Genomic DNA, 12,959 nt, shown 5'->3' on the forward strand with positions numbered 1-12,959 from the left:
TATAGTCAACAAACTTCTGAATGATTTCAAAGGTTGCTAATGAGAGAAGGTAAAATTATGTCTGTGTGTCTCTGGGAGCTCCCAGAAGACAGAGAAGGGCATTGGAAGAAGCAGGATAGGAGCTCCTAGGCAACACCTCTGCCCTCTAGCCAGAGGGGACAAGTCAGCCTCCTTTGTGACAAGGAAGCCAGGAAGGATAGGACCCTGGAGGCCAGGCCCAGAGCAGTGGGACATACCAACTTGATGAGGCAGTTGTGAGAGTTCAGATCCCGGTGGATGATACACATTGAGTGCAAATAGGCCTGGAACAGAAGCATGAGCTGAGGCTAAAGGACTGGCAAATCAACTAGACCCTGATTCTGGAATTGGGGGCCACAGATGCTCTCCTACCAGGCCATGCCCACCCAGCTTCAGAACCCAACCTGGACAACAAGGCCAGGGCCTCCTGTGGTCACTCCCTTGTTCCAACACTAACAGGAAGCCTGGGCTTCCTCTGCTTCTCTGCTGCCATCTCCTGTCCATCCTTTGGTCACCAATCACTAGCACAGTGACTGGCCAAAGCCCTCACTGCTCTCTCCTTGTCCACAACTTCACAGAACCCTTGACGTTGCAGCAGTCCCTCCACCTCTACCCACTTTACCCTGATCCAGGCTGCTCCCTCCTCCCCACTCTCCCGATCCCTGGCTTGAGCCACATTGAATCCTTCCTGCGTGCAACAGAGAAGTGACTTCTTGTTCCAGCTAGCTGTCTTTCAGACATTGACTTCCCCTACGACTCCACTTTCCCCAACTGTCTAAACTTTAAGCTCTCCCCCTTCCTACCAAAATGTTTGTAAACAAATTTGTTTGTTATGTCCCCTCTCCAGGCCTCCACCACTGGTTCTTGTCACTCTCAGGAGCACTTCCTTTCTCCTTCCCTTCCCTTGCAAATATAGAAGGAGCCACTCCCTGCTCTCCAGCCCCATGCAATACTGCTTTCATCCCTTAGGCTCCTGGAGCTGCTCACACACCCAGGGAGCTCTTCCTGAATCACTACAGCTCATGACCTGCCTGCTTGCCTGTCTGAGGAAGTGCTCCTCAAAGACTGTCTACACCTTTCTTAGGCTACCTGCTCCTGAGACTCTTGTGTGTCTGTTTTTTTCTTCCAGCCTTTTCAATGTCAGCCCTGCTCAAAGCCATCTCCTTTTCACAAGCTGAGACACCCCTACCAGCCACATGGATGCCTCTTCTGTCCCACAGCTCCAACTGCCCCTTCTCTGCAGATTAGGTGACTAGCAGCCTCTCTCTAAGCTCTAGTCTCATGGAGCCAGTTTCCTGCCCAGATGATGCTGATAGGTTCTGCTAGCACAGAACAGCAGGCATCAATGTAGCTCTTCCCAAACCGGTTCCTCAACCATCAGTGCCATCCCCCATGCCCCAAAACGTCTGATAAGTGACACCTCAAGCCACTCTTAACTCCTCCTCCTCCTCCTGTTCCCTCACTGCCAACTAGTCTCTCCATTCTGACTCCACCCTGCCTCCCAGGCTCCTGTCCCCACAGCCACTACCTTAATTCAGAAATCTGAAATGTGTCATTAGCCCCCTTTGCAGGTCTCCATTCTCTGGACCCTCCGCATTCCACCTCAACCTACTAACCACATCAGACTCTCTTTTTTTTTTTTTTTGAGATGAAGTCTCGCTCTGTCACCCAGGCTGGAATGCAGTGGTGTGATCTTGGCTCACTGCAACTTCCGCCTCCCAGGTTCAAGCCATTCTCCTGCCTCGGCCTCCTGAGTAGCTGGGACTATAGGCGTGCACCACCGCGTCCAGCTAATTTTTGTATTTTTTTCTTTAGTAGAAACAGGGTTTCATCATGTTGGCCAGGCTGGTCTCAAACTCCTGACCTCAAGTGATCCACTCACCTTGGCCTCCCAAAAAAGTGCTGGGATTACAGGCATGAGCCACTGTGCCAGCCCAGACTCATTTTGGAAAAACCACAACTCTTAAGCTTTCTTGCTTAAAAATCTTTTCCTGCCAGGCACGGTGGCTCACAACTGTAATCCCAACACTTTGGGAGGCTGAGGCAGGAGGAATGCTTGAGCCCAGGAGTTTGAGATTAGCCTGGGTGACAAAGTGAGAACCTATCTCTACAAAAAAAAAAAAAATTCAAAAAATTCAAAAAATTAGGTGTGGTGGTACACACCTCTAGTCCCAGCTACTTGGGAGGCTAAGGCAGGAGGATTGCTTGAGCCCAGGAGGTCGAGGTTGTAGTGAGCCATGATCATGCCACTGCACTCCAACCTGGGCAACAGAGCAAGATTCTGTCTCAAAACAACAACAAAAAAACACCCTTCCTGATTCAAGCCCCAGAAACAGGAAAAAAAAACAAAAAAACAAAAAAACAAAAACAAAAAAACCAAAAAGCCAGTCAACCAAAAAACTCTTTTACATCTGTCTCCTATAGTCCACAACTCCTTAGCTTAAAACACAGCGACCCTAACGTACCCCCAAACTGTTCCAGACTACTACTATCTTTGTGGACCCCCATGTGAAGGGCAGTGGCTAAAGTCTCAGGTTTGGTAACCAGACTGATGAGCCCAGGATCCCAGCTCTGTCCCTTTCCAGTCCAGCTTATCTGGAAACCAAGGTGGTTATGAGGAATAAACATGCGCATGCACATTAATCCCTCAGTTCAGTGCCTAGCATATAGAGGGCACTCAGTACTTGTCAGCTGTTATATTTCTATGCTTGGAATCATTTGTTTCCAGGTAAAATAGATGATTTTCTCCTCTTTCCTCCCAGGTCTTTGCTCCTGTCACTTCAATCTTGGAGCCTCTCCGCCAATAGAACTTTATCCAATTCTGATCCTTCAGGGCTCCGCTAGAACTCATTTCCCCTTCATTGATTTCCTAGGCAGTGAGGTGCTCTACTTGGTCCAAGGGGCCCTCAGCACCTGAACACCTGTGACGGCAAGCCAGGGCCATCTCAGGCTACAGTTGCCTCTCTAGTTTGCCTTGTCTGTGCCCTGTTTGCTCTTAGAGATGTGTAATTCTTTGAGAATAGGGCTGTGAGCTGAGAACAGTTAGCTGGGGCCAGTTTCAGTGGCAGAGACAAATTCAATGAATAGCTGCTGACCCAGCCCACACAAGTGGCACAGGAAGGGGTCTCTACATTCCAATGAAGCCCACAATTCTCACATCTCTCCCTACTCTCGCCCTGCTGGCAGGTTTGTTGGTGGGACTCACCATTCCGGAGGCAATTCCTTTGGCAAACCTGACCTTCTGCTGCCAGGGGAACGGATCCTGCAGAATGGGGGAAATGATTATCAGAGGTTGTTGAGCCCTATCCCACTCATGGTCCAGGCCCTATGGGTCAATGTGGTCTCCTAGTGAAGCCTCCCTGTCTATGCTCAGTCCCACCCAGCATGGTCCTTTGGGGGCAAAGCAGGGCCCCTCTGGCCTTTGACCATGACAACATACCAAGGCTCCTGGAGACTATGGGGTGGTGTACTCACCATATTGCGCAGGAAGTCCTTCAGTGTGCCCCCCTCAATGTACTCTGTCAGCAGGTTCAGCTTCTTATCCTTGTACAGCACACCAATGAACTTGAGCACATTGGGGTGGTCCAGGCTGCGCATCACTTTCACCTGGGGGTCAGGGAAGCCAAGGAAAGCTGGCTGTTAACTTCTATGTCTTCCTTACCCCTTCCCTCCAGGGAATAAGCCTGACAAGTGTTACCACCTGTATCTCCTACTGCCTCTCTTGTGATATGACAGGGCACTAAGATCAGGATGAGGGAAGACCACCACCATATAGATGGAGATGGCTTCACGGACCTTACCCTTGGGATCCTGCCTTTCTAGGAACTGCACTGGGGGAACTGGGGTGGGAGTGGCCAAGTAGCTTGGAGGGCAGTACCCGGACCACAGGTGTCCCCAACTGACGTTGCTCCATGAAGTAACTTGGGAGGGATGGTGAAAACTGTAAATGCCCAAGGAGTGTGAGTGCTCAGGGAGCTCCCCCTCCAGGTTCCCTTAGCAGGGCATTCAGGTAAGGATTATAACATCGAGTTGTACTAAACTGGTGTGTTTTCATGTCCATCATCCTCATAACCTGAGAGTTTCTCTGAACCATGTATCTTTTGTTACTGCATCCCTTTTATCCTCTTTGTGTTGCTTTTAGTAAGTGTTCATTGAACAAATAATTATGCTGTAATTTAGAGGGAGTGGGATATTCCTCTAGGGCTCTTTTCTGCTTAGTCTTTAAGACAGTGATTCCAAACTGTATTTCCTCTTGAAGCCATTATTTGTAAGGTCTTCTCTCTTCCAATGGTGACACCAACCTCCTGGGCCCCCTCCATCTTCTTACCTCAGTCAGAAAAGTTTTCTGGGTCTCCTCATCACATCGAATTAACTCTTTCATGACCATCACTTTGCCCGTGGCTTTGTGTGTCACCTACAGGGAGGGTGACTGTTAACGGTGCTGAGACCAGAAGTTCTGGAGAACTGTTTGAGAAAATCTATGCAGCTGGCCATCCCATCCCTTGGAGGGCACACTGAGCCGGGTCAGACTGACAGAGTTCATGTGTGGAAGATGCAGCGTGGAGCAACGTGGGACTCAGATGGAACCATACCCTCTTTTCTGGAGAGGTGGGCATGCACGGAGGAGAGGCAAGAACCGAGAAAAGGGAAGTGGGGAAGGAGGCAGGAGGGGACGCTGCCAAGCCAAGCAGGGGCTCTGGTCATCTGGCATAGGAGTGAGTCTCTTGAGTGAACAGAAATCTGGGGGCAGGAAGGTCAGTGCCAAAGACATGCACCAGGGAGCTGTGTGGGTCAGGGGTGAGCTCTCCAGCCCTGCTGCCCCTGCAAGCTGAGACACATGGCTTACCTGACCCCCCCTCCCAGTTCTCAGCAGAGGAGGAGGAGGAGGAGAGAAAGAGAGAGGTTAGTCCCTGAGACTGTTCACCAGGGAGGCAGGAGCCATTCCCGTGTGCTCCTTGTAGCATGCCCGGTACTGAGGTCTGTAGGCACCTAACAAACACCCACTGACTGGAGGCAGGAGAGCCACAGGCACAGCTCAACCCAACCTGGATCTCTAGGTCCACAAGCTCACTGTAACAGTAACACTGACCTTAGGTGGCCTGGGTAGGGGTGAAGCCTCTCACACCATCACCCAAAGCCAGGAAGGAGGCCTGGCGTCCTGCAGGGTGTGGGGTGGGGCCAAGTGATGAGAAATCCCCGAAAGACATTGAGAGAGGGACTGGGGGCAGAAGAGCAAAGTATTTGCTACCTGCGCTCACCTTGATAGCCTGCCCAAAGAAGCCCTTCCCCAGGACCTCCCCGTGGATTAGGTCACAGGGCCGGAAGATCTGCTGTGAATAGCTGCTGGAACAACGAAGGGATTCTGAGCGGCTGATGTCACGGCTGAACAGCAGGGGCTCCTTTGGGGAGCTGGGGCCAGGGGACCTGGAGATGCTGTTACTGCGCCTAAAGATGAGGAAAGATGGGTGTAGGGATGCGTAGTCCTCAGAGACTGGCCAAGAAACCCTGGAGGAAGGAATCTTAGGGGCACCTGTTCATTCCAGTGTCTATAGTTTAGATGTTATTATTGGGGAACAGGGGCTCTTACATCAGATGTATCATTTTGGGGTTGCTGACATCAGTCATTTATTTAAGCATAGTAAAAACACATTCAAAATGGGAACTCTACGTACATCACACATAGAAAAATTAACTAGATTCTACTAGCTTATAATGCTCAGTATATGACATATATGACAAGACTGTAGATGGTAATTCACCATCTCCCATATTTGCTTGATTTAAGGTACTAACTGGTTTAGAGTGATAGTTATACTAGTATCCAAAAAATGAGCAAATGGGATTTTTTTTTTTTTTTTTTGAGACAGAGTCTCACTCTGTCAACCAGGCTGGAGTGCAGTGGTGTGATCTTGGCTCACTGCAACCTCTGTCTCCCTGGTTCACATGAGTCTTGTGCCCCAGCCTCCTGAGTAACTGGGACTACAGGCATGTGCCACCAGGCCCAGCTAGTTATTACTATTATTTTTGAGACAGAGTCTTGCTCTGTCGCCCAGGCTGGAGTGCAATGGCATGATCTCGGCTCACTGCAACCTTCATCTCCCAGGTTCAAGCAATTCTCCTGCCTCAGCCTCCCAAGTAGCTGAGACTACAGGTGCACACCACCACGCCTGGCTAATTTTTTTTTTTTTAAAGAGTCTCGCTCTGTCACCCAGGCTGAAGTGCAATGGTGGGATCTCCACTCACTGCAACCTCTGCCCCCCGGGTTTAAGCGATTCTCCTGCCTCAGCCTCCCAAGTAGCTGGGATTACAGGCACGTGCCACCACGCCCAAATAATTTTTGTGTTTTTTTTAAGTAGAGATGGGGTTTCACCATGTTGGCCAGGTTGGTCTTGAACTCCTGACCTCACAATCCACCTGTCCTGGCCTCCCTAAGTGCTGGGATTACAGGCGTAAGCCACAGCACCTGGCTCTAATTTTTGTATTTTTAGTAGAGATGGGGTTTCACCATATTGGCCAGACTAGCCTCAAACTCCTGACCTTGTGATCCACCCGCCTCGGCCTCCCAAAGTGCTGGGATTATAGGCGTGAGCCACCATGCCTGGCCAGCAAATGGGATTTTGGATGATATTTTGCACATCTTTGTACCTGTCCATGTTTCCTGAATTTTAAGATGATAAGCATATATGATTTTTATAGCAATAAAGTCACTATGTTTACATTTTCAAAAGCGGTAGATAATAGTCATGGTCAATGACTATAGTTTCACTTACTGAAGGAGGGACAAGAAGGTTGAAGTCCACAGCACTGCAGGTGAACAGCCCTGTGAACTTTCTCTCCGGGGTATGCTCCTGCTTTACTTGGGCTACCCAGAGAGGACTGACGCTGGATGCCTCTTGGCTTGTCCTGCCCTACAGGTTTTCTTACCCTTGTTCTTTTGCTCTGCCTCCTGCTGACCATGCCCACCAGAGCACACAAAGTTAGCTGCCCCCCTCCTCTGCATGGTGGCTCTACAGGTATCTGGCCACTCCCAAATCTTCCCTTTTCCAGGCCATGAATTTCTAGTTCTTCTCTGCCCTATGCTGCCCTGCCTCCCACTAATTTCATCATACTGATCAAGGCCAAGAGGCAGCGGGAGTGAGGGGAGCAATTTGAGGGGAGGGCACTGTTTCCAACACATGCCAGCTGAGAGGGCCCTAACTTTGTTTGGTGAGGAGAGTGGATTAAAACAAACAAACAAACAAAAAACTACCTTTTTTGGGGGGGACAATGTCTCACTCTGTTGCCCAAGCTGTAGTAGTGCAGTGGTGTGATCAAGGCTCACTGCAGCCTTGAACTCCTGGGCTCAGGCAATCCTCCTCCTAAGCCTCTCGAATAGCTGGGATTACAGGCATGCGCCAACATGCCCAGTTAACTTTTTTATTCTTTGTAGAGACAGGAATATTGCCCAGGCTGCGTTTGAACTCCTGGCCTCAAGCAATCCTCTGGCCTTGGCCTCCCAAAGTGCTGGGATTACAAGTGTGAGCCACAATGCCCTGCCCATCTAATTAAAAACAATTTTTTTTGGTAGAGACAGTGTCTCATTATGTTGCCCAGGCTGGTCTCAAACTCCTGTGCTGAAGCAATCCTCCTACCTAGGCCTCCCAGAGTGTTGGGATTACAGGCACGAGCCGCCATGCCTGGCCAAGAACCTGATTCTTAGTGATACTAAGAATGCGTCACATTTACTGAACGCTGTCCCTATGGCAGCACCATACAACTTTATGTCCTTTTCCACATTTAAGTCTTACATAATTGGTGAGACAGCCACCTTTATCTTACCATCTTACGTCACAGATGCAGAAACAGGCTCAGAGAAATGAAGTGATTTGTGAAGGGAGGAGCTCAGCCTGAAACCCCAGTAGGGTATCAGTATTTCTGCCTGGGAGCCAGTGCTCTTGACTTCTTTTCTGTAAGTCTCCCTACTTGGGGCTTCCACTCAAGGTAACTGCTCCTTCTCCATGGACCTGGCAGAATCTGGGGTTTGGGGGTTGTTGGTCCCTCAAGTCTAAAAAACTTTCATTCATCTTTTACTTTATTGTTTTCAAAGTGTTTCTACACAATTTATTCAATCCCATCTGTGCCCCTACTCCAGGCTCTGAGCTCCATGCTTTCTCCACAGGCCATGCTGTTCTTCAGGGTATAGCATCACCACCTCCTGTCCAGCTTAGGAGTTTAGTGCACAGAGCCTGACCCTCCGGTTTCTAAGGAAACCTGGCAGACAGCTGGTCCACAAAGGCTCTGGCTATAAACTGTGATCCCCACAGGGGCAGCTGGGTCAGCACAATCCTCATAGTCTGTCCCTGGCCAGCTGGTTCCTCTCCTAACTCTGCAGGCTTCTGAAAGCCAGCTCAGCTTCATCTGAGAGACAGACATGGGACAGGACAGAGCCAGGGTGGGAGGTGGCACCTCAGGGAACGTCTCCTCAGTGTCCCCTCCAGATTCTCCTTGGTGTCCAGGGTGCTGAGGGTGTGGGGGTGTCCGGCATTCTGCATGTGAGGAGCGAGCTGGGCCTCCAGCCGCAGCTGGTCCAGGCGTTGGGAGACGGGGTCATGTTCAATCAACAGCTGAAGTGTCTGGCTCGTCTGGCTAATTGCATCCTCCACCTGCGGCCAAGAGCAGTATAAAGCTCCCACAGGCTGCCCCATCCCAGGCCACCCATGGCCAACCCAGATGACTCAGGCACAGTGTGGCCAGTGCTCAACTTGGCTAATGGTAGCCTCTAGCTGTCAGTGGCCTCACAGTGCCCTCTGCCTGGCATCCCGTCAGCTCTCCCATCCGTCAACCATCCCTGCTACCCTGGCAACCTGTTAAGCTGTAATAGGTCATCAGTGGTCACAGGCTCAATGCTAAGACAAAGAGATGGGCTGGCGGTAGGAAAAGGTAAAGGCTATAGCCTGATTTCCCAGAGGATCTATTCCATGTCCCACCCTCACAAGACAGATTAGACACACACTCTACCTCCTCCACTCGAAGTGTGCGGACCGGGGTCCCATTGATCTCCAGGATGCGGTCCCCAGGGTGGATGGCATTGCGATTGTTGGGACTGATGTGCATCCGGTTGACCCTGGGCCAGACAAAAGTTGAGGCAGGGTAAAGATGTCCTAAAAACCTGCTTGACCAATTCTGCTTGTGCAGGGAAGGTCCCAGGCCACCAGTTGCCCCTAAAGGGCCCAGGATATCCACATGGAAAGGCAACACCTTTTCTAGGATGCCCCATCTCAGTGAAGGGAATTGCCACCCACCCTGTGGCCTAAGCCAGAAACTTGGACATCATCTTCCCCATTTGGAGTTCCCTCATCCCTCTCCTACTCCCATCTCTAAGAACTCTGCCTTCTTTCCATCATTGTAGTTATTCACATCTCTTACCTGGATCACTGTAATAGCTTCTTTTTTTTTTTAACTTTAATTTTTTTTTGAGATGGTGTCTTACTCTGTCATCCAGGCTGGAGTGCAATGGCATGATCTGGGCTCACTGCAACCTCCGCCTCCCAGGCTCAGGCAATTCTCATGCCTCAGCCTCTTGAGTAGCTGGGACTACAGGCGCCCGCCACTGCGCCCGGCTAATTTTTTTTGTACTTTTAGTAGAGATGGGGTTTCACCGTGGTCTCCTGACCTTGTGATCCGCCCGCCTTAGCCTCCCAAAGTGCTGGGATTACAGGCGTGAGCCACCGCACCCGGCCTTATATCTGGACTTTTAATTTTAAAAAATAGAGATGGGGTCTTGCTATATTGGCCAGGTTGGTCTTGAACTCCTGGCCTCAAGCAATCCTCCCACCTCAGCCTCCCAAAGTCCTGAGATTACAGGCATGAGCCACCATGCCCAGCCTACAACAGCTTCCTAACTGGTCTGTATACCTCTAGGCTTTCCCCTCTCCAATCCAACCTCCGTACCAGTGATCCTTCTAAAATGTTAACTTGGTCACAACAGCTTGCTGCTTAAACTCTCAATGGATCTGCTGGATCTTCATAATCCAGGCCCTCTGTATGCTTAACAGCCCCTTTTTTGGCCACACCCAACCTACATCAGACATGATTAAGACTCCCACTTTTGGAGAATGTTTCTCCCTCTGCCCTGAACACAATTCCCTCTCCTCTTCATCTAATGAGGTGGTAGAACAGACTTTAGCTGCTCCTGCCTTCCCAAACTCTAGTATCTTTCACCTACTGTGCAAGCACTAGCCTAGTGTCCAACACATGGTAGATGCAAAATCAACATTTACATGGTAAGCAGCCAGAGGTACGACATTACTGGTAAAGATAGACACAGACTCTTTCTCCATCTGGTCTCTGGCCTCAATCTAGGATAGGGTCTTAACTTCTTTTGGGCCATAGACCACATTTTCTCCGTTCACTCTCTCAACTGACAAAATAATAACCAACTCCTACTATATGCCAGGTACTGTTCCAAGCCCTGGGCATGCAGCACTGAACAAGACAGCAAGTTCCTTCTGGAATTTACATTCTAGTGGAGGGGAAAGAAGATAAACAACTAATACACATAATCAAGCCAGATAATTTCAAAGAGCAAACATGATCTGAAACCTGACACCTGAAAGATGAGTGATTCTGGCCTTAAGTATCTGGTAGGAAGTAGCCTGGACAGAGAGAACAATAAGTGCCAAGGCCCAGGTGTGGTTACAGCATAGTGGGGTCCAGGCGAAAGATGAGATGAGAATAAAGGGAGTTCTGCATGAGACTTTGGAGATCTAAGCCCTCTGAGGCCCATTTACAGACTCTGCTCAAGAACCCCTGCTGAAGGGTTCTCAAAATACTTACTCTTTCACTTGCACAGTGGTGGCGTAGTTGGAGCAGGCACTCTCCACGGACACAGAGAAGCCCCGCCTGCCTTCAGTGGTCGCTGGCATGGAGATGAGCGTGACAGAGTAGGGCAGCTGGTCCTGAACAGACTCTGTGGAGAGTCTCTCAAACATGGGTGCCAGCACCACCTCATTGTGGCACTTCCCACTGGGGAGAGGGCACAGGGGGGAGTATGATGCTAGAGTCCCATGCAGAAGCCCCCCAGCAACCACTGCACCATGTGGCTTTAAGCAACAGTACCTATAGTCTCACTACCACCCTCTTTGTCATGATTCTAGCTGGCTGCTCAGAATGAGGAGCCTGGGTTCTCAGGGTGGGCTGGGACTGGGGGTGCTGAGCTGGATCTGCAGCAAGTGGTGTATTTGGAAGAACATTGGCCTGGGTTGGGGTGAGATGGCCTGGGTTCTCTTCACTCTGCCTTTGACTCACAATGAGAACCTTGCCCTTGTACTATTCTATTCCATGAGCTCCAGGCTGACTTCTTTCATCAACCAAGGTGGTTGGACAGGGTGAGCTCTAAGGGGTCTTTGACTTTAATGTTCTGGGATCCTCCTTGAAGGTGCCTCCCACTGGGAGGATTGCAGGGCAGAGTAAAGACATTTTCAAGGTAGGTAAGAAAAAAGGGTAGAGACATGTGTAAATCATTCTGCTTACAAGTTAAAGAGCTGGTTAAGAGCACTGCTGTGATAGGAATCCAATGCTCTGACTACACTAACACTCTGCCCAACTCACCCTGCCACCGTCCCTCCCCCAGGCCACTCTTATATGGGAGAGGATAGACAAAGGACTACCATCTTACCAGTAGAGGGTGGCGTGCTGCACCAGTGCATATGCATCCCCATCCTCGATGATCACCTTGCAGCTCATACAGGCAAAGCACTCTGGGTGGTACTTGAACTCCCCAGCCACCTGTGAGCAGGTGGGGAGAAGGGTGCACAAAGGGAGGAAGGAAGTGAGTTATCACTGTTGCTGGAGTGAGGACAGGGGTAGGTGAATGACCTCCAATCAAGGCCCCAGTCAAAATCCACTCTTTCACTCTCTGCCCTAGAGCTTCCAAAGAAAGTGTCAGATTGGTACCTCCTGTCATTTCTGAGACTGCACAAAACTGTTTTCGTTTCAGTTATGAGAACAAGTCCCCAGAAGTAATCATCCCCACTAAAAAAGATCACAGTTCCTCCAATACAGGGTTAGCAAGTCTGTGACTATGCTTAAAGTCCTGTGTCCAGAGCGGGTATAAGAGGTAACACCTCTCTCTGCCAGCCCATTCCAGAGTCTCCTTTTCTTATTCCCTGAACACAACCTAGGTATATCCTCCTTTCAGCCTATAACAGTCTCCTTTGAGGTCCTTATCCAACTATACTGTGTCTCCTCTCTGCCTGCCTCTCCTCCCACTCCCAACATTAAACTTTTTTTTTTTTTTTTTTTTTTTTGAGACGGAGTCTCGCTCTGTCGCCCAGGCTGGAGTGCAGTGGCCGGATCTCAGCTCACTGCAAGCTCCGCCTCCCAGGTTTATGCCATTCTCCTGCCTCAGCCTCCCGAGTAGCTGGGACTACAGGCGCCCGCCACCTCGCCCGGCTAGTTTTTTTTTTTTTTATTTTTTAGTAGAGATGGGGTTTCACCGTGCTAGCCAGGATGGTCTCGATCTCCTGACCTCATGATCCGCCCGTCTCGGCCTCCCAAAGTGCTGGGATTACAGGCGTGAGCCACCGCGCCCGGCCTAAACTATTAAGTCTTTGAGGGAAGGATCTTACCTTTCACTTAATAGGTGCTCAGCTGATACCTGCTGGTTGAATGAATGAATGAATAAAGGGAGATGCCCTGGCTGATGGAAAGACCAAAAGATGAACAGCCACGGGGAACTGGAAGCACTGTCAATGGACTGAACTGGAAGCACTGTCAATGGACTCTGAAGACCAAGAGGGGCAGATATGAAGGGACTCACTCACCATAAAAGGCCCTGTCATCAGCAGGGAGCACCCATGACAGAACTCCCCAAACTTCCCCCAGTAGTCCTTGGGGCAGTAGAGCTTCCCATCTTTCTCGTAGTACCAGTTGGTGAGGGAATCCTGGCATTCTGAACACCT

At 50.1% G+C, this 12,959-nt stretch overlaps 1 protein-coding gene across 2 annotated transcripts in view; it reads right to left on the reverse strand.

Moving 5' to 3' along the window:
- Window positions 1–12,959, reverse strand: part of LIMK2 (LIM domain kinase 2) — a 68,740-nt gene that overhangs the window by 9,794 nt on the left and 45,987 nt on the right. For both annotated transcript variants that reach the window (XM_050806722.1, XM_050806723.1), the window contains 10 exons: window positions 12,822–12,957; window positions 11,675–11,784; window positions 10,834–11,022; window positions 9,016–9,121; window positions 8,464–8,660; window positions 5,277–5,463; window positions 4,346–4,432; window positions 3,493–3,624; window positions 3,224–3,280; window positions 237–302 (listed from right to left, as the gene is read on the reverse strand). In XM_050806722.1, the coding sequence (XP_050662679.1) occupies window positions 237–302; window positions 3,224–3,280; window positions 3,493–3,624; window positions 4,346–4,432; window positions 5,277–5,463; window positions 8,464–8,660; window positions 9,016–9,121; window positions 10,834–11,022; window positions 11,675–11,784; window positions 12,822–12,957 (1,267 nt within the window). The remainder of the gene's footprint in view (window positions 1–236; window positions 303–3,223; window positions 3,281–3,492; window positions 3,625–4,345; window positions 4,433–5,276; window positions 5,464–8,463; window positions 8,661–9,015; window positions 9,122–10,833; window positions 11,023–11,674; window positions 11,785–12,821; window positions 12,958–12,959) is intronic.

This window comes from Macaca thibetana, chromosome 10, assembly GCF_024542745.1.
Source record: "Macaca thibetana thibetana isolate TM-01 chromosome 10, ASM2454274v1, whole genome shotgun sequence".
Classification (NCBI taxonomy): Eukaryota; Metazoa; Chordata; class Mammalia; order Primates; family Cercopithecidae; genus Macaca; species Macaca thibetana.